This window comes from Myotis davidii, unplaced genomic scaffold (assembly GCF_000327345.1).
Source record: "Myotis davidii unplaced genomic scaffold, ASM32734v1 scaffold269, whole genome shotgun sequence".
Taxonomy (NCBI): Eukaryota; Metazoa; Chordata; class Mammalia; order Chiroptera; family Vespertilionidae; genus Myotis; species Myotis davidii.
This window is the reverse complement of record NW_006383008.1, coordinates 6805287-6826205: the sequence shown is the minus strand read 5'-3', so window position 1 is coordinate 6826205 and position 20919 is coordinate 6805287. Positions and strand designations below refer to the sequence as shown.

Here is a 20919-nt window from a genome sequence, read left to right as displayed (position 1 = left end):
TACAGACTTGGGCCAACTAAGACCTTGCCGACTGGTACCTGTGGGCCCAGCCTGGCCTGGTTCCCCACCTAAGCCCAGCAGGCTTTCAGAAGACCCACACTCACCAGCAGCAATGTGGTGCTTGGCTTAAATTAAAAACGTTTTGTTGTTCTTAAAACAACATTAAAGAAAAATCTGAGAGAAAGAAGTCATTCATAATTCCACAACCCAGTTGTAATTTTAGGTCAACGGACATTTCCCGAGAGGTTTCAATGGGTCTGCACTGGACATTCAGAGATGATCACCTAACTGTCCTTGTTGCACGAAACCTACAGTCTCGGGCCAGGGGCTGGGGCGGCAGACACAGACAATGCAAGACTAATAACGTGACAAGCAGGAAGCCAGAGGTCAGACTGGCTCCAGGGCAGGTGCCAGCCTCACAGGGGCTCAGGAAGGGGCCTTCCAGAGAGGGGACAGTTACCTGTGTCTTAAAGAGCACGGGTAGAGTTAGAGATAAACAGGGAGATGTCCGAGGTAGAGGGGAAACAACAGAGGCACAAGCACAGAGGTGTAAAGAGTAGGAGATGCTGGAGGGTGAGACAGTTTGATTTTATTCGGAGGCAAGTTGTAGGGAGAGAGTGGAAGGGTGCTGGAGAGAAAGACAGACTGACTCCTGGAGAGCACCAGCTGTCTCGCTGAGGAGTGTGGGCTTTATTTGTACATGACAGGAGCCACTGAAGATGGGCAGGTTTTCCTGGCTTGGTGGGTGTTAATTAAATAATAAAAAGGACTCTGAGGTCCAGGACTACCTTAATAACCCATAACACTGCCTCGCCAGTGTGGCTCAGTGGTTGAGCATTGACCTATGAACCAGGAGGTCATGGTTCGATTCCCTGTCAGGGCACATGCTCGGGCTGCAGGCTTGATCCCCAGCGTGGGGCATGCAAGAGGCAGGCGATCAATGATTCTCTCTCAGCATTGATATTTCTATCTACCCCTCTCCTCTCCTCTCTCTGAAATCAATAAAAATATATATAAAAAATAAAGTCTTAAAAAATAACTCGTAACATTTGTTCACGCTTTTCAAACGCCTGGCTCTTAGGTTCGCTTTAGACAGTGGCTTACCAGGAGGCAAAGGATTGCTGCGTGCAGTCTGAGGACCCAAGCGTAGATCATGACCACACCGTGTGGCCTCCTTCTCCCTCCCTGTCACACTCTCGGCACCTGAGCTGAGTGTCAGGACTTGGCCAGCAGAAAGGCCCAGCAGAATGAGGTTGCATTGGTTGCCTGCAAAGCTGGTCAGGAGTGAGGCCACCTGGGTCTATGCCTGTAGCTTAAGGTTGCATTTCACGAAGAAGGGGCACACAGCTCCGAGGGACAGGAAGCTTGGGGGATGGGAGCTTGTTCCCTGACACAAAATACTCTCAGGCATAGGGAGGACGTGATAATCACGTCGAGGCAGAACTGCAACATCAAGGACCCTGGGACAGGGAAGGGCTTCAGGAGCTGAGCTGCCTCACAACAGGCAGGCGTCCTACCTCTAGCCCACTCCTCTGAGGGGGGCAGGAGAAAACACGAGGTTTGGAATCAGACAGTTGGGTTGGCAGCCGAGTTACGCCACATAGTGGGGAGTTACCTAACCCCTCTGCTCTCTTGTTTCTGCCTCTGTGAATGGAGATAAAATAGTACCTAAGTCGTAGGGTCGATGTGAGGATTAACCTACAAAAACACTTCAGAATAATACCTGGTCCACATGTGCATGTGATAAATGTTAACTATTAGAACCCGCTGAATGGAAAGTAGGAAAGAACGACCTCTACATAAAATATCGACACGTGATTACTCACCCTCACAGACACACCCATGGTGGATATAAAGCTATTACTTTTGCCGAGAAACTTGTTTACAAATGAACCCAAACTTCCCTGAATGGCGACCCTTCCCTTGACTTCTTCAGCCTTCCCTGCTGTACCTTTGCATCAGTCCTGTCACTCCAGGGCGCAGAGAGCAATGGGAGGGTCAACTCACCAATTTGCGGATTTCACATTCTAAGTTCTGAATGCAGTCCAGTTTCCTCTTGCGGCAGCGCTGGGCCGCGATGCGGTTCTTGCTGCGCCGCCGGACGTCGTGAATGAACTCTAACTGTTCTGAGGTCAGCTTGTGCATCTTAATCATCATCTGGAAGTCGTTCCTCGGGAGATCTGTGATTTGATCTACAGGAAAGGGAAGTTTGACCTGGAACCAAGAATAACAGATGATGATTACGGCAGCTGGGTTTTTAGTTTTCACTCAGGCAGGTAGAACATCAAAGCATGGTAAAAAACCTCCTTTTGAAGATGACCAAGTAATACGGGAACTACTGAGAGCAAGCTGTGATGAATTCTTCCCTGTTTCAAGTATAAATCCGATGTAATATTCAGATAATCAAACAGAACGTGATCACACAAATTACATGGTGCTTATCATCCCTGAGATTTTTGAAGCAAGCAGCATGGAAAACACCGGGAAATGTGAACTTTTTCATTGCTACAGCACTTTAGTAAGAAGGATTCTCTAGCTGGTTGAAACCTGCTTCCATTGAGCCACAGCTCAATAAAACAACTATGTATAGAAAGATACCTAAAGAATGGTCTGAAACACGCGAATGAAGAGAGCATCACACACCCTGAAGATGCTGGACAGGTGGAACAGTGAGTGTGAGGCTTAGTTACCACGGCATAAGGGAGACAGGGCGGTGACTTGGAAGGCTACTCCAGCATGGACAAGGAGCTAGAACTGGACTTTTGTCATTCCTACCGGATGTGAGACCTCAGACAAGTTACTTCACTTCTCTAAACCCTCGTGTGCTCATCTGGAAAACAGGCCGTGCCTTTTAGTCTCCCAGTGCTCTTCAAGTGGTAGGCTCTTTGGCAGATTGTGTTTTCCAAAACGCCATGGCCATCCCATCTCACACTTTCTTTTACAAGAAACCTTCTTGACCTTCTTCTATCGAGAGGATGCACATTCCTGCCTCGACCAATACAGTGCAGCAGGAGCGATGGTGTAACTTTGGAGGCTCGGTCATCAAAGGTGTTGCCGTTTCCTCTTAGGCCTCCCCGATTGCTCTTTGTGGAGGAAACCAGCTAGGCCCTGTGGAGAGGCCCCTGTGGAGAAGACCTGAGGCCTCCAGTCACATGAATGAGCCACCCAGGACGTGGGTTTTCTGACCGTGTGCCTCCCTCTTCCTCCCTGACACAGACTCGGCACCTGAGTTGAGTTTCCAGGATTTGGCCAGCAGAAAGACTGAGCAGAATGAGGTTGCACTGGTTGCCTGCAAAGCTAGTCGGGAGTGAGGTCACCTGGATCTGACTTCCACCTCATGAGGTTCCCCAGCCAGAAGTGCTCAGATGGGCCACGTCTGAATTCCTGACCCATAAAACAGTGGAAGGCGTTAAAACGATGTTTGTTGTTATAAGCCACAAAGTTTGGGATGATCTGTTAAGCAGCAATAGATAACTGGTGCAGATATTATTATCAGCAAGAGTCTCACTTTCAAACTCTTGACAAATCAAAGCCAATCGGCATTATTCAAAGAGAGGACTCCCGTCTCTTGAGGGATGGATCTGTGTCCTCCTTCTATTGTTAAATGCTTGGTTACAACCTTGACTGGGGCGGTTTGCAACATTTAAGAACCACAGCCTTCTAGAGTCTCCTCAGCACTCATGAGGTAAACACAGGCCTGCAGCTTCTAGTAGTTGGACACCCCCCTTTCCAGGATCCCTACTGAAGACCCTAGGGACTTTGGGGTTCAGTTCTGCTTCTGTTTCAGAAGCTCCTAGAAAAGGAAGGTAGCACATTGTTCTGCCAGGAGTTTCCCAGCACAGACTGCTTCGTGCTTGCTTACACTAGATAGAGCTTGCCGGAGACGGACCAGCAGATGGCGCTATGCACCTACACTTCCTTCAAGCGCCTGCCCAGCGCTGTCCAATGCAAACAATGCCGGCTGCATCTGTGATTCTACATTTCTTAGTAGCCACTGATGAAAATAATTCCAAGAAATGAAAACAGGCAAAATTAATTCTAATAAAATATTGACTTGAACCCTATAGAGCCAAAATATTTTCAACATGTAATAAATAGAAAATTACTGTGATATTTTACTTTTTTGGATGGGAGGCACTAAATTTTCAAAATCCAAGGGGTCTATGACACCTACAACATGTCATAAACCAGCCACAATTCTGGGGCTCAACAGCCACGTGTGGCTATTGTACTGGACTCAATGAAACTGAGGAATCAGAAAAATCGGTCAATTAAACCTGAGTTTCATTGATCGAAGTATTTCTGGGTGAGGAGACCAAGCCCTCGTTAGTTCTCAGAAGGTGCAGTATTATGTCTGCCTGGCTTAGGGGAGGGTGATGGAGAAATTTTATCCTGAGCGCAGGCTTTTTCTTTGGTGACATCAGATGCCGGCGGACAGGAGCCCAGATCCTGGCTTCTGTGACTAGTGAATCCCCACGCACAAAGGCAATCACAAACGACCATGTGGCTTTCCCACGGCTGGGTGCACCTGCTTTGTCAGGTTCTCTGTAGCGCTGAGCCCACTGGACGCGGCACTAGCCGAAGGCTGCCAGTGGGCCCTGTGATTCTACTTGCGCATGGTGAACGCTGCCCTATGACACCTATGAAACTCTTTGGCCCAAGAGAACCAAATCACAACAACACACATTACACCACTCTCAGCACAGCCCTGCTCTGTCTGCTAAAGACAGGTAGCCAGGACAAACAGCTCCTTGTTATGGGCCCGGGAAAGGGCTTTGTCCATGGGGCTGTGTTTGCACAAGGCTTATCCTGATATGAAAGAATGTTTGATTTCCCTTTCATACCCTTTGGATGACAAACAGACACTCCGATCCTGGACGGTGCCTAAATAACACAGAGGTCTGTGTGCCGGAGACACGGATGTTTCCACACCAGGCAGAAGCCTTGTTTGCACAGCAGAGGGGGCAGCAGTTCTGGGCCTGGTGTCTCCCCTTCTGCTGACCACAAAGCCGTTCTGCTCCCGATCGCAATCGTGTTTACCGATTTTCAGAAAGAAAACATACCTATAGTTCAGACCACAGGGGAAGTCAGAAGGCCTTCTGTAGTGAGAGTTACTATATTCAAAAGCATCCAGGCAGTGAATACAACCCACTAGGGGAATAGGACAGAGGTTGACAGGAAAGAAGAAAAATCAACAATGCTCGTTCCAAAGTCCTTGAAGCAAAAGGCCATATAAAATTTCAGCAGAGCTGTTGCAACTCCAGGTGCTTTTTTAAAGAGGTCAAAGGAAAAGAAAATTGTCAGCCACAGACTTTCTTCAATGTGAGCAACAAAGCAAAACCCAAACACTCTTGTTTCTCTTTAAAAGGCTCTGTTTCCTCTCTGGCAAGGGAGAATTTCCACTGACACCGGAGGTTAGTCCCAGACGTGTTCTTGGAGAGGCTCAGTGGTCACTCACCGTGGCTGCTTGCTATGGTCAGAGATGTGAGCTCCAAGCCAATGTCACGGTCCCCAGAGATAAAGAGCGGGCACAGACCCCTCATGGAGCAGGGGGAGTGTTCCATTCTCAGGCTCGCAGGCACCCCAGCACTCTTCAAACGGGGCTGGGAAGTCCGCTAATGCTACTTGGCCTTTGGATACGTTGAAACACATCGAGAAGGCTGAGGCCCTTCTCCCTTTCTTCCAGAGAATTCTTACAACCCAAATGGCCTAATAGGGCTTCCCATCTTATTTACTGTCCTTCTACACACTTATTCTTCCAAGATTTAACTTCTCAGCAGTGGCTTGGTTTTCATTCACTGGACTCTCGCAGATTGTGCAAAAGACCCAAACAGACAAGACGAAGATCCTGCCAACCACCACCAGCCCCTGTCCGAATGGCCGGCCTGCAGCTATACCAGTGATGGCAAACCTATGACATGCGTGTCAGAGGTGACACGCAAACTCATTTTTTTGGTTGATTTACTTTGTTAAATGGCATTTAAATATATAAAATAAATATCAAAAATATATCTTTGTTTTACTATGGCTGCAAATATCAAACAATTTCTATATGTGACACAGCACCAGAGTTAAGTTAGGGTTTTTCAAAATGCTGACACACCGAGCTCAGAAGGTTCGATCACTGAGCTATACAGTCAACCACGGGCATAGGAGACTAAGCACAGGGGGCTGAGCAGGCTGCACAGGAGGGGAAGGGCCCTCCTGTGGCTTTTCCATGGCATCGAGGGCCCTGATTTCTCTTCAGGCTCGGGGCCGCCGTGTAGGTGCACCCAGGCTTTGCTTCTCCGTAGAGACTCTGGGAGTCAGCAAGCCCCGGGCCTGTGACACCGGAGCCAGCGGTGCCTCAGCGTGCATGGTCCGCCCCCGCTGACTTGACTCAGCCCAGCAGAGTGCCCAGGCTTCTCGTCCTTCTTCGCACAATGGGAGGAACAGGCAGAGGTGTTTCAGCCCAGCACCTGCACTGGCTGGCTCAGCAGTGGCCAGAGGAGGGTGAGACCCTCTGGGGGCCGCAGCTCCTGATCAGTCAGGGGAATGAGTGGCCCTGCTGCGGGCCGAGGGTCCCCTGGCCCCAGAGGCTGACAAAAGGCGGGAGAATGCTGTGTGACTTCTGGAGGGTGAATGAAATCTAAATATTCCTCCCTGTGGGCCTGGCCAGGGGGTGCCAGTGCATCCTTCTCACCAAACACTAATCAGCGGCTTCACGCCCCTCCCCTGCAAACAGCTGCCCAGCTTCTGCAGCCAATACACCCCTCTCTCCCAGATAAACGAAAGTATCATTTAAGAAATTATATTATATATAACTTCTTGCAGAAAGTTCAAATATGAGACAAAAGAGGGGGAAAAGATTCCCCTCCCCAAACAATAACACTCTTGCTTTGGTGGACTTCCCTGTGATCTTGTTTCCTCTGAATATTTTACGGGGTTTTAATGAGACGGGTTGTCATCACCTCCTGTGTCTCTTAACACATCTCATGTGCCTGGTGTCTCTTGGGCGGCTCGATGGGGGCTGCTGGAGAAGGACCGAGATAAAACGCTGTAGAAAAAGCCGAGAACAAGCATCTATTTCCTCTAGAAATCCCAGTGGAAGCTGGTGTGTGAATCTTCTCTGCTGTCTCCTTTTTTGGTTTCAGTACCACAAGTTGAGTAGAAGCCACGGGAATCGACCCTATTAACTGTATCCAGTTCTCCAAAGCTTCTACCACCTATGCTCTTACAAGACCCCAGATCTCTGGGGGTTGTCGGGGGAGGAAGCAAGATGCCCACTGGGGCTAATGACTCCAGTGCTGCTGGCATGGGGACAGCCAGCTCAGCGCTGGGCAGATGCCAATGACAACATCTCCCTCCCAGACTAAGAAATGTTTCCTGAACAATTGTCCTTTTACCCTAGAGTCTCATGATCAAATGCAGGACACCTGGGATTCAGCTGTAACACTGCAATCAATTAGCTGTGTGGCTGCAGGCAAGACTTCCCTCCTCTCTGTCCTGAAGTTCTGTGAGGGTCTGTGAGTCAGCGACATCTGCCCTGCTCATCTGACAGGGCTGCTGCGAAGACTAAAATTGGATAGGAGATGGAGAAAGTGCTTTAAAAAGTTGGAATAGCCCTGGCTGGTTTGGCTCAGTGGATAGAGCGCTGGCCTGCGGACTGAAGGGTCCCAGGTTCAATTCTGGTCAAGGACACATGCCTGAGTTGCGGGCTCGATCCCCAGTAGGGGGCGTGCAGGAGGCAGCTGATCAATGATTCTCTCTCATCATTGATGTTTCTATCTCTCTCTCCCTCTCCTTTCCTCTCTGAAATCAATAAAAAAATATTTAAAAAGTTGGAATTGCCTTATAGATCTGACATACTGTTAATAATACTATATTTATTAGCTCTAATAAATATAATTTATTTTTCTTTGTCACATGGTTCCTTATTCTGCTTTGAAATTCCAGATGCTAAGCACAGCTTTCTAGACATCACAAAAGGACTGTTTTAGTTAGAGATGCGGCTGACGTCTATGCTGCCCCAGCAAAGCTTTCTTTTCATTAGGGGGGCCAAGTACAGACATGTGAAAAAAGATGCCCGATTCAACAAACCACTAAAGCAACTGTAAACATTTTACATGTAACATGTGCCTGGAAGTCAGCATTTGGGCGGGAGAGTTAGAGTCAGACAAGCTCATCTAGGTGATTATTTGTCAGTGTTGGTGCTGGGCCTTATTTCTCCCTGCCCCTGGCTCCTATAGAAACACACACGGATACACACACACTCACATACTTGATCCCTCTTGACATGATCCATGTTAATAAAGCAAACCCAACTAATCAATACTTTTAGCTGTCTTTCCAGTACTTCCTGACTAAAGTTCACAATGGATTAGAAATGGATGTGGTATAAAACTGTGTCACTAAGAAGCTTCCTACTTTGAAAATACTTGTGACTTCTCTATAACTTTCTAATGTTAAAAATGAACCTGTAAGCCAAAACAAGATACTACTTCAGATCTACTAGAATGGCTATAATAAAAAAGATGGACAATAACGAATGTTGGCAAGGATGTGGAGCAACTGGATCCCTCATACTCTGCAGGTGGGAATGTAAAACGGGGAAGTTGCCTTGGGAAACACTCTGATAATTCCTGGAAAGGTTGAAGAGAGTTATCATGTGATTCAGCAATTCCCCTCCTAGATATGTAACGACGAGAACTGAAAACACATCTGCAAAAAACTTCACACAAGAGTTCACAGCAGCATTATTTACAATAGCCCAAAAGGATAAACAACCCAAAAGTTACCAAACTGATGAATGGGTCACCAAAGTGTGGTACATGCACGTGGAATATTATCCAGCAACAAAAAAGAAATGAAGCAACTGATACATGACATATGGGGGGCATATCAATGGCAAGAATAAACCTTGAAAACATTATGTTCAGTGAAAGATGCCAGACACAAAAGGCCACAAAGCGTAAGATTTCATTGACATAAAATGTCCAGCGTAGGCATAGCTATAGGGGCAGAAAGCAGAGCAGTGGTTTCCTGAGTTGAGGGAGGGTACCGAGGGGTGGCTGCTGATGAGTATGTTGTTTCTTTCAGGGGTGATAAAAATGTCTTGTAATTAGAGTGGTGATAGTCATAGAATTTTGTGAATCATTCAAAACCCTTCACTTGTTCTCTTTAACAGGGTGGATTTGATGGTATGTGAATTACATCTCAATTTAAAAAACGAACCTGTGTGAGATATATGTAATAAAATTAAAACATTATAGAAATACATAGAAATGAAACTTTCCCCTATACTCCTTCTCCCCAACTTTGCCTCCCATTTTCAGTCAAACTAAGACTTTGTTATGCAAAGTGTTACTTTTGTTACTTCTTATGACCTATTCATTTTTTCATCATTGGAAGAAAAAAAAATTTCCAAACTGACTTTTTATGTAAATAGCAAACCCAGAAGTCATAAAGAAAAGAATGGATAACAACTACATAAAACTTAAAATTTTCTATATAGAAGAAGATACCATAGTTAAAAAAATCCTGGAAAAATATAGAAAACATTTATCAGAAAGGGTTAATATTCCTATATTAAGGATTCTGTACACTGATTGAAAGACAACACGAAAGAAAAATGGACAAAGATGTCAACCTCATTAGCAGTCATCCTATTTTTGCCCATCACATTGGCAAAAATTAAAAGGATGGATCACTCCTACTGGTAGGGTTTTTAGGAAACTGCTGAAGGATATGGGAATTGCTACGGCCTTTGGGGAGAGTAGTTAGGCAGTACTTAATGAATGAGCATAACCTTTAACCCACTTAAGGAACTCTAACCCATAAAAATAAAAGCACCACTACTAAATATCTTCACAAAAATATTTATTGCAGCGTTTATAAGAGGGGAAAAATTGGAAACAACTGAAATGGCTGCTGAGAGATGATAGATGAGTAAATTGTGGTTTATGGGACTGATGGATGTTAAAGAAGCCCCATGTGATGGACCTAGAGGCATGTACACAGGAGACAGCTGTGTGCAAAAGCAAGTCACTGAGTAATTATTCTGTAAATGCCATGAAAATAAAACCCAAGCCTCTAGAGATGTGGATATGTTGTTGTAGGCACAGAGAATTTGGTGGGTCAGGAACTGGGTATGCTGTTTGATTATTAAAAAAAAAGGAAGTTTTAAAAGCTGATTGTTGATAAAGGACAGTATTGTGCTAACTTAAGCTTTCTTCAGTGCTAGGGAATCATTAGAAAGGATGAGAGAGGTCAACACTGATGAGATGAGAGAGTTAACAGGGCAGAACTAGAACATCTTATAGTAGGCTAACACCTCTTTTGACTGATCATTTTGGCTCCTCACAGAGTACCTGCAGTACAGGACAAGTGCCTGGCTGGCGGTGGGAACTCTTTCTGGCTTTTGACTCTGATCTCTCCTTGGGAGAGAAGTTACTTGGAAGAGAAGTTACCTGGACCTTACACAAGAGCAAACTGGGGCAGAATCAGCCCAGTAACGGTTGGATTCTTCTGGATCAGTGCAGGGAAATGAGTTATGAGTCACTTTGTAAAGGATTTGCCTTCAATGTTATTACAGGGCACCATACTCCCACCGGGGTCAAAGGAACTCCTGTAAGCAAGTGATGAACTCAAAGAGGAGCAGTGATGATGAGTCCCTGAAACAGTTCTTGGAAAACCTAATCTCCTCTACTCTAGGAAAACTAAAACGTCAAACTGGGAAAAACCTTAGCTTTCCTGCATCAATCCTGTCCTAAATGTACTACCAAGAGGGGCCAAGTGTGATTTCTGACATGGCATAGAACTTTGGTAAATGTCACTTCTTCCACTGTTTAGATATGCAAAAACCCTAATAATAAAAAAGTAAAAATAAAGTACTTTTTAAAGCAGTGGTATTTTTCAAGGGGAGACTGGTCCTGTTCATGATTATTTTTATAGGTTGAATGAATCCTCCTTTAAACTGATTCATGTAGAAGTGAAAAGCTCTAAGGCAGACGAAAGACGGCTCAAACCTAAGAAAAACCATGGGCTCGTTGATGGCATTTAGTTCCAAGAAGTGGCTTTCAGCTCTCTTTTGGGATAGCAGAGAAACCACAGAGCTTTATCTGAAGCGGACAGTTCCTTGAACATGTGCAAATGTCACAAAAACACAGCCCCTTTAGTGTAACGGCAGGGCTCCTCTTGAGGGAGAGGCAAAAAACAAAGATTTGGAGGCTTTCTGTTTTTGTGTGTGACACCAATCCTTGGCGAGATTACGTCACTATGTGGACGGACCAGACCCAGTGACGAGGCCTCTGCATCGGGGGCGCTTATGGAAAGCTTCAGGGGAAGAGACGACAACCTCACAAAAATGATCGGAGGGAAAGGAGTGAGCGAGGGGGGAGAGCACAACCTCTGGCTGTTCTCACAAGCCTTTTGGTCTCTGAGGCTAGAGACACAGATGCGCCTCTGGCTTGGCACAAGCTCCCACCCAAACCTGAGGGGATACGGTGTAGTTGAGTAGAAATAGTTCCCATTCAAATTGCCTTTACAATTTCTTTTAACTCAATTAAAGCCTACCTGTCTCCATTTTTTGCCAGGCAAAAAGAAGAGAGGGCTATCCAGCAAAACAAGGCAGTGACCGCAGGTTATTTCTGCAGTTGGCACGGAGGGCTTTGGAGTCTACTTTCAAAACATGCCCGAACTAAAGCCCCGGGTGCTTCTCGCCAAGCGTGCAGAGACAGCATGTGGCTCTGTGAAAAGCCACCTCACCCGTGCGGCATTTCTGCTGCCTGGTGGGGTTAGCATCCCTGCCCTCCTAGAGGCTGAGATCCAGGGAGCGCAGGCCTCCTCTGGACCACGCTTCGTCTCCCTCTGTCTTCTGAATAAGCAGCTCTGAAGAGGGACTTCCCACTGGAGGCAGGTCTGAGACACAGGCGGCAGCCTCAGGCTGGTTCCTGGTCACCGGGTTAGGCCGGGCCAGATTGTGGCACAGACTCCCTCATCTCTTCCCAGGGGACTCTGAGGGGGTGGGGGGAGGGGAAACACACGGGGTGTCTGTTCTTTCTCTCCTGAGCAATGTGGCTGGTATCGCTCCTGCTCCCTCTCCCAGCGTTGGTGAGACATGGATGGAGCCTGGCAACTGTTACCTATAAAGTACTTTGCTTTTGGGGTGGACCGAAACGGGCATCAACCCCACTGCGCCCCAAAATAACTCCTCACCATGTGTGGGGAGCCCGGGGAGTGGTATGTTATTAAGTTATATGTGACTGATTACGGTGCTTCTGCAATGACCCTGAGCCCAGAAGGGATGGTGAGCTGTCCATCTGCACGGGTTGGCCCCAGGGTCTTCTGTTGATAGGGAAAACATAAAGGGTGCTAGAAAAGCACTTGTTTAGTGTAGATCTATCTAGTTTTAATGGGTTTTGAAAGTGTTTCTATATTTCCCTTCACACTGAAGGGGTGAGGAGCAAGGACGAAGGTGATGGGTACAGCATCCGTTCAGAGCAGATGGGGAAGGAGCAAGGGAGGTCTGAAGTACCGGGCATGCTTTCATGCTTCTTTTCAATAAGCAGTTTGTATCTACTAGTTGACTATTAAATCTAGGTAAATTTCAAGTGCTTTCTAGGACAAAAGTGATTAATTTGGAATCAGTTTGAACCATCCATGAACAGGGGAGGCAGTCCCTTTACCCTTAATCTTGGCAAATAAGAACACTCTGTGAGTGGTGGGGAGGGGGGCAGGGAGAGTCCAGATAAAGGACTGAGAGAGTGGATGACATGCTTGAATTTAGGCGGGTTCCCTACCTCCTGGCCCCTGTCCTGCACAGGACACGACTCACTGTCTGCTTCCGAGAACGATCCGGATTCGTCACTGGAGTTGGTTCCGTAAGACTGCTCACATTTAATTTGGGGTCGGACTTGGTTGTACATTCCATCTCCCATCAGGCCTGGCTCCTGATGTTCTGTGGCAAGGAATCTGGCTCCCTGGGAACAGGGTGAGGAGGAGAACTCACAGAGAGGGAGGCTGCAGGGCGAGCCCCCGCTCCCGTCCTCCGCGTAGGAATAGGAGGAGCACGAACTGGAAGTCCTGGTCCTGGTCTCCAAGGGGGGCGAGCGAGGGCAGACCTTGATTGGCACCGGGCAGCTAGTGTTGGGCCGCATCCTTCCTGGCAAGTGGTCGGCCATCAGCCCACCGTGGGGGTAGGCCTGCGAGCTGGGGAGGGACTGGCCAGCCCCCACCCACAGACCCTTTGGCACCGGCTCAGAGAGGTCTTTGTCCAGACTGCTTACCCCAGAATACGAATGCACCGAAGTGCTCACTTGGTCACAAGCGCTCGAGGAGAAGATGACACTTCTCCGGTCCAGCTCTCCTTCCTGCTTACAGAGAGCCTCCACCCCAGGGCCCTTGAGGGGCGACCCCATCGGGAGGCTGGACGCATCCTTCTGGCCCCCGTGGGCCTGTCCATAATTCCCCGCGAAGGGGGCGTAGTCAGTTTTAAGGTCACCCTGAGTGATGCCCTTGTCGAACGGGCACGCGGAACTCCTGGCAAAGTGCTGCTGAGATGTGCCGGGCAGGCCAGACAGCTCCGCACTTTTTGTTACGCTGAACAGAGACCTCAGGCAGGAGGGGGAGGCCAGGGTCCTGGACCTCTCCAGGCAGGCGGCCCCCGAGGGGGGCGCAGGGGCGGGCGCGGGGCTGGGCTGCTTCCGGTCCATCTCCACGTCCCCCGCTCGGTCCTTGGCGTCAGGCTCGTCCCCGGACAGGCAGAGCGTGATGCTCTCCTCCTCGTTCTCCTCACTGGGCGGCTCGCTTTTGATCTGCCCCACGGCGAGCCCGGGCTTGAGGCTGTGGCCGGAGCTGTCTTCACCGAATGTGCTTGCGAAACCTGAGGTACTGTGTGAGGATGCATTGTAGACATTCTTGGTACATGCGAGCTGGTATTTCTTGTATCGCGGGTACTGCGTCAACGCGTCCTTCTCGGAGCTCTCCTTGGTGTCCGTGGGCCCGTCGGCCTCGGGCGCCAGCAAAGCCTCTTCCTTCTGGGCTCCCGGGACGGCCGTGGGCTCGAAGCTGCCGGGGTGTGGGAGCGGCTGGTCCCTGGGGCAGGCCATCTTGGCCGTCTCCGACTCCATCGTCTCCTCCTCCTCTTCCTCCTCCTCCTCCCCCGCCGAGTTCTCCTGGTCTTCGTGGGGGCGCGGGCAGGCCGCGTCCTTGCGGCACACGAACAGGCCATCCTCGCTGTTCAGCAGCTGGGTCTGCAGGAAGCTGAAGCAGGAGTCCTCCAGGTTGTGCATGCGCAGGAACTCGGCGCAGCGGATGACCTCGCGGATGTTTTCCCGGCTGAGCAGCAGCTTGGCGGTGTAGGCGAACTGCAGCAGCGGCCCGAAGCCCCTGGCCGTGACCTGCAACACAAACAGGGAGAAGGGCCGTGAAGTCACCGGCAGCACCGCTACTGTCCCGAATCCCTCAACCGAAGCTAGATAACCAGACGGGGCTAATGTCCCAGAACAAAGACTGCATCTGTCCGGGGTCGGCAGCGGTTCTGCGTCCGATAATTAGCGCCCGCCTCGCGCAGGCGGCTGCTGGATCGCATCGGGCGGCGCACAGAATTGGAAATCACCGGGGTCAAGTGGCTGCGCAGGACGACCACGGGTTCAGTGTTTGCACTAATGACATATCCCGGCGAGGATGCCCGGGAACGATGGGACGCCTATTAATTTCCCTCCCAGTCGGCCCTGCGGAGAGCCCTTCGGCACCAGGAGTGCGCCGACGCTTGCTGCAGCTGCCTGGAGCCCAAGACGGCATTCCAGTTGGCTTGTTAACGCGCAACTGGCAGTGTGACCCTGTTCAAAACGGAAAGCCTGTAGGGTTTCAAAATAGTTTTGCCTCACTTACAAGTTCACAGGAGACATTAAAAGCAAACTCCCATTTTGCTCATCATGGCTTCTAGTTGGGACTGTTCAGTCATCACGTCATACCCGATCCTACGACGATACTGGAGGTGATGACAATCTAAAGCAGTGTTCTCAGCAAGAAATTAACCCCCAGCCCGTGAAGAATGGGGGTTGCAGGGCTAAACAAACGGGCTGTCATCTGAAAGGTGGAAGCTGCTGAGTGGCACAGGACCTGGGCTAGTCCTTCCCTCATTATCAGCAGCAGCTTTGCCACGCAGCTGTCTTCTCTCCTGGTAAACTGTCATGTGCTGCTCATCCATTATATTTTACACAGATTGAAAATGTGCTATTTATGCACACACACAGAAAATAACTTAGATAATTAGAAATACATTGCCTAAGGCCAATTGTTTTTCTCCCCGATGGAAGTGGATTAAACTTGCTGGTATCTGGGGCAGGCTTCCTTACCCTCTATGCAAAACCAGGCATCCTCGAGGTTCTTGCAAGCACTGCTGACCCCATTGGGAGGGGTGGATAATGCACTGGTTTTATATCGCTGCATTCTTTCCCGCATCCTCGAGGTTCTTGCAAGCACTGCTGACCCCAGTGGGAGAGGCGGCGGTCTACAACTTGTGATGTACAGATCAGGTAAAAGAAGCCATTGTACCAGTGATTTAAAAATATCTGCTAGGGGAATAGGCGTAGAGCAAGAGGAACTGGCAAACTTTGTGACCGACTTCCACATGTATTAAATTCACCACAGCACACAGAGCCAAAACTCTTATGAGGACTTCTATCTGCTGTTCACAATTCGACTCCGACATCAGCTCCCCTGAGAGCCCTCTCCAAACCTCCCAGACAGAAGGACTGACACCCTCTCAGCCCCACAGCCAGACTGAGGCAATGTGGACCCCCAGCGCAGCACTGGTTTTATATCGCTGCATTCTTTCCCATAAGGGAAATTTCTTAGATACATAACTGAGTGGGATTTTAATTGTTAAGAAGTTTGAAGGACTTTAAATAAAATTCCAAGATTAAAAATTCTCTGTCATTAATGAGTCCTGAGATATTTGGTTAAAAAAGAAATACAACAAAAACCGTGACTTAGCCCCACATTAGAGCTCTACAAGGGCAATCATTGCCATCTCAGTTCTGTTATACTTAATTGGGTCTGTTTCTACCGTAGATAGCAAGGTTCTTCAGATCATGGATTGTTTCATTTCTCACTGTAACTCTGCATCTAACTAGGGTCTTTCGAACACAATAAACGCCTGAGAAAACTTGTATATTACTGAGTATGTCATAAGTCTAAGTGTGCTTATAACATACAACTACAGAAGCTGATAACACTGCTTGGTAAGTGCTGTCTCAAATTATGTTTGGGGCAAGGCATTGAGTAAACCAACGTACCAACCCTAACCAATGCATGCAAGCAAGAGTCCTTATTTGTCCAGTCAACTAGAACTAGTATTGAAAAGGAGCTCATCTAACCTACAGTTTTGTGGTCTACTAAGCTGACAACGTAATAGATTCAACAAATGTAATACTGTCCTATTGCTATTTCTCTTAGGAACCTTTAAAAGGGATGCAAGACAAAGAAGTGCGTATTTATAAGTAACCAAAGACGGCAACGAGAATGTCACACCGGCAGTTCCTCATTGTAACATAGCTCCACCACAAAGACAGGAATGGCAGAATCAAGGCAGGGGTGACCCTCCGTAAGTAAGCATCTCTGCTCTGTACCTCGGCGATCTGCCAGAGGCGGAGTGGATAATGCACGTGTTTAGTTTTGGCAGATGTGCTCGCTATACGGGAAATGGGGAAAACTCATCTCAATGCTATTTATGTTTTCTGTACAGACCTCCTCATACTCTCATTCTTACCACCATTTCTCTTTTATTTTGATGCTCTTAGTCTCAGTAGGCCCCACCACCCACCACTGTGGTTGCTTTTAAAGATAATTCTTAAATAAGTCAGAGACACCCACAGGGATCACTGGATCAGTCCTGGGCGTCACCACTTGTCTCATGGCTGCAAGGAGCTGGAGAAAGCTTCCCCACTCAGGGAAGAGCTGATGCTTCAATGTATGAGTTGGACAGGGATGCTAATGAGCACAGTCTCCACATCCCAAATCAAATCACCAGTGCTTTTGGACTTAGGAGAATGATGAGCTTGAAGTGATTGCCAGACGGTCATGAAAGAGTCATGAATAAAAACAGGGCTATAAACTGTCCTCCAAGCCCAAGGTCAGGGGAAATGGTGCCCTCACCATGAAATTTTAAGAGTTAGTCCATAACTAGCTCTCCTCGCACAAGGGTTTAATCCTGCTTTGTCATATTCAATTGCTCGGCTTCCGTGTGCAGGCTCTGTCTAGTGCAGTGATGGCGAACCTATGACACGCGTGTCAGAGGTGACACGTGAACTCATTTTTTTGGTTGATTTTTCTTTGTTAAATGGCATTTAAATGTATAAAATAATTATCAAAAATGTAAGTCTTTGTTTTACTATGGTTGCAAATATCAAAAAATTTCTATATGTGACACGGCACCAGAGTTAAGTTAGGGTTTTTCAAAATGCTGACACGCCGAGCTCAAAAGGTTCGCCATCACTGGTCTAGTGAGTCAAAGTACTCATTCACCAAGCACCTCCTGGGGCCCAGCACTTTGCTAGCTGGTTCCTGTAATGCCCTACAAGGCAGGCATGATAACCTTTTAAAAATATGTTTTTATTGATTTCAGAGAAAGGAAGGGAGAGGGAGAGATATAGAAACGTCCATGAGAGAGAAACATCGATCTGATGCCTCGTGCATGCTCCCTACTGGGGATCGATCCTGCAACCCGGGCATGTGCCCTGACCAGGAATCAAACACAAGCAGCCTACTGATGCATGGGATAACATCAACCAAGTGAGCCACACTGGCTAGGCTGCCTTGTTTTGTAGCCAAAGAAACTAAGAAAGAGGTGAGGGAATTCATCTAAGGTCATAAAGCTGGGATTCCAATCCTAGAGCTGTGAGGAATGGACAAGAACAAGACCCAGCCATATGCTCATGAAACCTACAAGTCAGCTTTGTAGAAGAGGCATTAAACAATGAAAGTTAACTATTTAGTCACAATGTAAGTCAATGATGGAAGGGTTCTCACAAAATTACATATTTAATTGTCCACGAGAAATCCAGAGCAGCTTCAGGAGAAGAGGAAAGTGCTGAGGTCTAGGGGGAATCCCGTGAACACTGGTGAGCAGGACACTAGAGTGCAATGAATTCCCGCTGCCTATGTCTGCTCTGGGTCACAGCTTGCTTTGAAACAATGGTACCTTCTGAACTGCCACAGGTGTCCCTCCCAGGAACCCATCTCTGGTGCACCTAGGCCAGCTGTAATACCTCCAAGTGCACAAAACAGAATGCAATTGCCCATCACACCTGCAGGAAGAGGCTTTCTAAATATTGGTTTAGCTCCATCTTGGGTAGGTTACACTATCTTTCCATTTTTAGGACTCATTAAACTCACCAATTATATTCATAAAGCAAATGTGAGGCCATAAGCTATATGTTTATGAAACTGTGACTACAAGTCAGCCTTGTTATTTACTTTCTATTTTTTTTTTTTAACAAGCAAGGCTCTGATAATGGGAAAAAATAAGAAGGGATGGGTGGTGGAGAATCTTCCACAAAACTAATGACCCATGAAAATGTTATTTAAAAAGGTAATGATCAGGAAGTTAAAGTGGAATGAAGTGGACTAGAAATAGCACACTAGTTTTATCTCACTGATGTTAATGGAACTGTGTTTCACAGTTGTAAGGGAAGCAGACATATCTAGGCTAAAATTTACTAGTTAGGAATGGCCTTACAGGCATGATAAACAAATGCAAAATATAGTATTAGTGACAACTTGGGAGAACGGTCTTGTATTTTGAATGAACTACTTTGGATGGATCGTGTTGAAGAGTATTTTTTCTTAAACACGTAACTACCTGGTTCCATAATATGCTCTAGATGAGGCTGAATCACACACTAGAGTTAGAAAGGAGTGTGCATGGGGGGCTAAGACCTAGGAGAGGTCTTGGTTGCTCCCAAGGAGGCAATGAACTCATCTGGGAGTCGGCACACACAAGGCAAGTGGCACTGACCTTCAGGTTTCAGGCCTGCAAGAAATCAGGTCAGACTACCAAAGCCATGCACGATGGTGGGAGTCCACATGCTGTTAATGTGTTGAAAATTTGACCCAGTGAAATGATGACCCTAATCCTGTATTCCCTTGGGCTGTGAAGTATCATCTCGATGCTGTTGATGGAAGGAAGATGAACTGATGAAACTGAACTGGCAGGGGGCACGTTTGGGTGCTGTTGGCAGAGCTGGGGCACTCGTTCTCAGGAGGTGCCCAGTTTGCTGCTGGACAGAGCTTATGAAAGGGAACTTGTAAGTCTCATCTTTCTGGACTATTCAGGGATCAAGCATTGGGAATTTTTATGAGACTTGGACAGCATTCCCTTCTTAAGCCATGTGATAAGATCTCCTCAGTTGGTTCCGGCAGTGTAAACACACGGCTGCAGCATTGAGCCATCTGCAGATGGCTGATCTCCTGACAAATCAGGAGATCTGGTGGCTGCTCCCAGGAGAGAGGAGGCACACTTCTCAAGGTCCCTTAATTACATCCTTACACGACGGGGAACCTTTTACCCTCAGCAATTCCATGCACATTCCCTGATGAAGTTGGATCTCTCCTACACCGGCTTTTTATTATTATTATTTTTATTAATTTCAGAGAGGAAAGGGGAGGGAGAGATAGAAACATCAATGATAAGGGAGAATCATCAATTGGCTGTCTTCTGCACACCCCCCACTGGGGATTAAGCCTGAAACCTGGGCATGTCCTCTGATCAGGAATCGAACCGTGAACTCCCTGGTTCATAGGTCGATGTTCAACCACTGAGCCACATAAGACGGGTACTGGTGGGCTTTTGAAAACATTATGGCCACTGACCACCCCTCTCGGTTGAGTTCTGCACAGCAAGGCACTTGTGAAGTAAAGAAAATGACACTGGTGACAACTCACTCTTCCTCCCCACCCCCACACGGCACTGCATCCCATTCTGTAGGATGAAGACTGAATTAGCAATGAGCTGTCACTTCTAATCTGAATTTCCTATAATTTATATCCATATTATCACACTTATCTCCCCAAAGCAGCAAGCTATACAAGCATACTTCGCTCAGGACATATTGGTTAAGCTAATTTTATTATTTCAACAAAGCTCTTGGTCATTTAGTTACTATTTTTTGCTTACTCATCGAGTCATTTATCAACCATGTATCAGGCACTCACTGTGCACTGTGTGAGGTCTGGGGAACCAGCTTTCTTAGATTCAAATTCCAGGCCTACTGTGTACCAGCTGTGTAACTTGGGCTGGTTACTTAACCTTTCTGTGCTTAAGGTTCTCTGACAGTAAGACAGCGATACCAGCGGGGCCTGCCTTGTAGTAAAACCTTTGGAACAGGGTCTGGCATTGAGTGACAACTATTACTACAGCTGTTGTTACAAAGAAGAATGAAGTATAGTCTCCTTCTCCAAGGAGCCAAGAGGGTGACCAGGGAGACAAATGTTCAATACAGATGTCTACAATGGAACGTGAGTGTGTTACAGGTATTAGCAGGGTTCTAAGGAAGGACGTGCTGGGGGTGTCAGCGTAACTACTAAAGGTATCAGCATAAGTCTTCCTAGAGGAGGTGACCTTTGCCCTGAATCTTGAAGGCTGAGTTGAAGTTCATCAGAAAAAGTTGAAGAAAGTCATGGCTGCTCCTTCACCTCCTTCAGGCTCTTCCTCAAATGCAGCTTTCTCAGTGAGGCCTCTCCTGGGCCTCTGTTCACAAGTGCCCTCCTCTGCCCTAACACCAAGACTGGCTACGAAGTGAACTGGCTACGAAGTGAACATGTGTGCTGTTCAGAGACTATTAGGAATTTCAAGATGATGACAGCAGAACCTTAAAAGTACAGGTTCCTTCTGAACACAGGTCCCTGTGCAATTGCACATGTCATATGCTCATGAAT

The 20919-nt window shown here is 47.5% G+C and overlaps 1 protein-coding gene across 2 annotated transcripts in view; it reads right to left on the bottom strand.

The window, feature by feature from the left end:
- BACH2 (BTB domain and CNC homolog 2) overlaps positions 1–20919 on the bottom strand; it is a 236817-nt gene that overhangs the window by 4308 nt on the left and 211590 nt on the right. For both annotated transcript variants that reach the window (XM_006778250.2, XM_006778249.2), the window contains 2 exons: positions 12780–14378; positions 2008–2214 (listed from right to left, as the gene is read on the bottom strand). In XM_006778250.2, the coding sequence (XP_006778313.1) occupies positions 2008–2214; positions 12780–14378 (1806 nt within the window). The remainder of the gene's footprint in view (positions 1–2007; positions 2215–12779; positions 14379–20919) is intronic.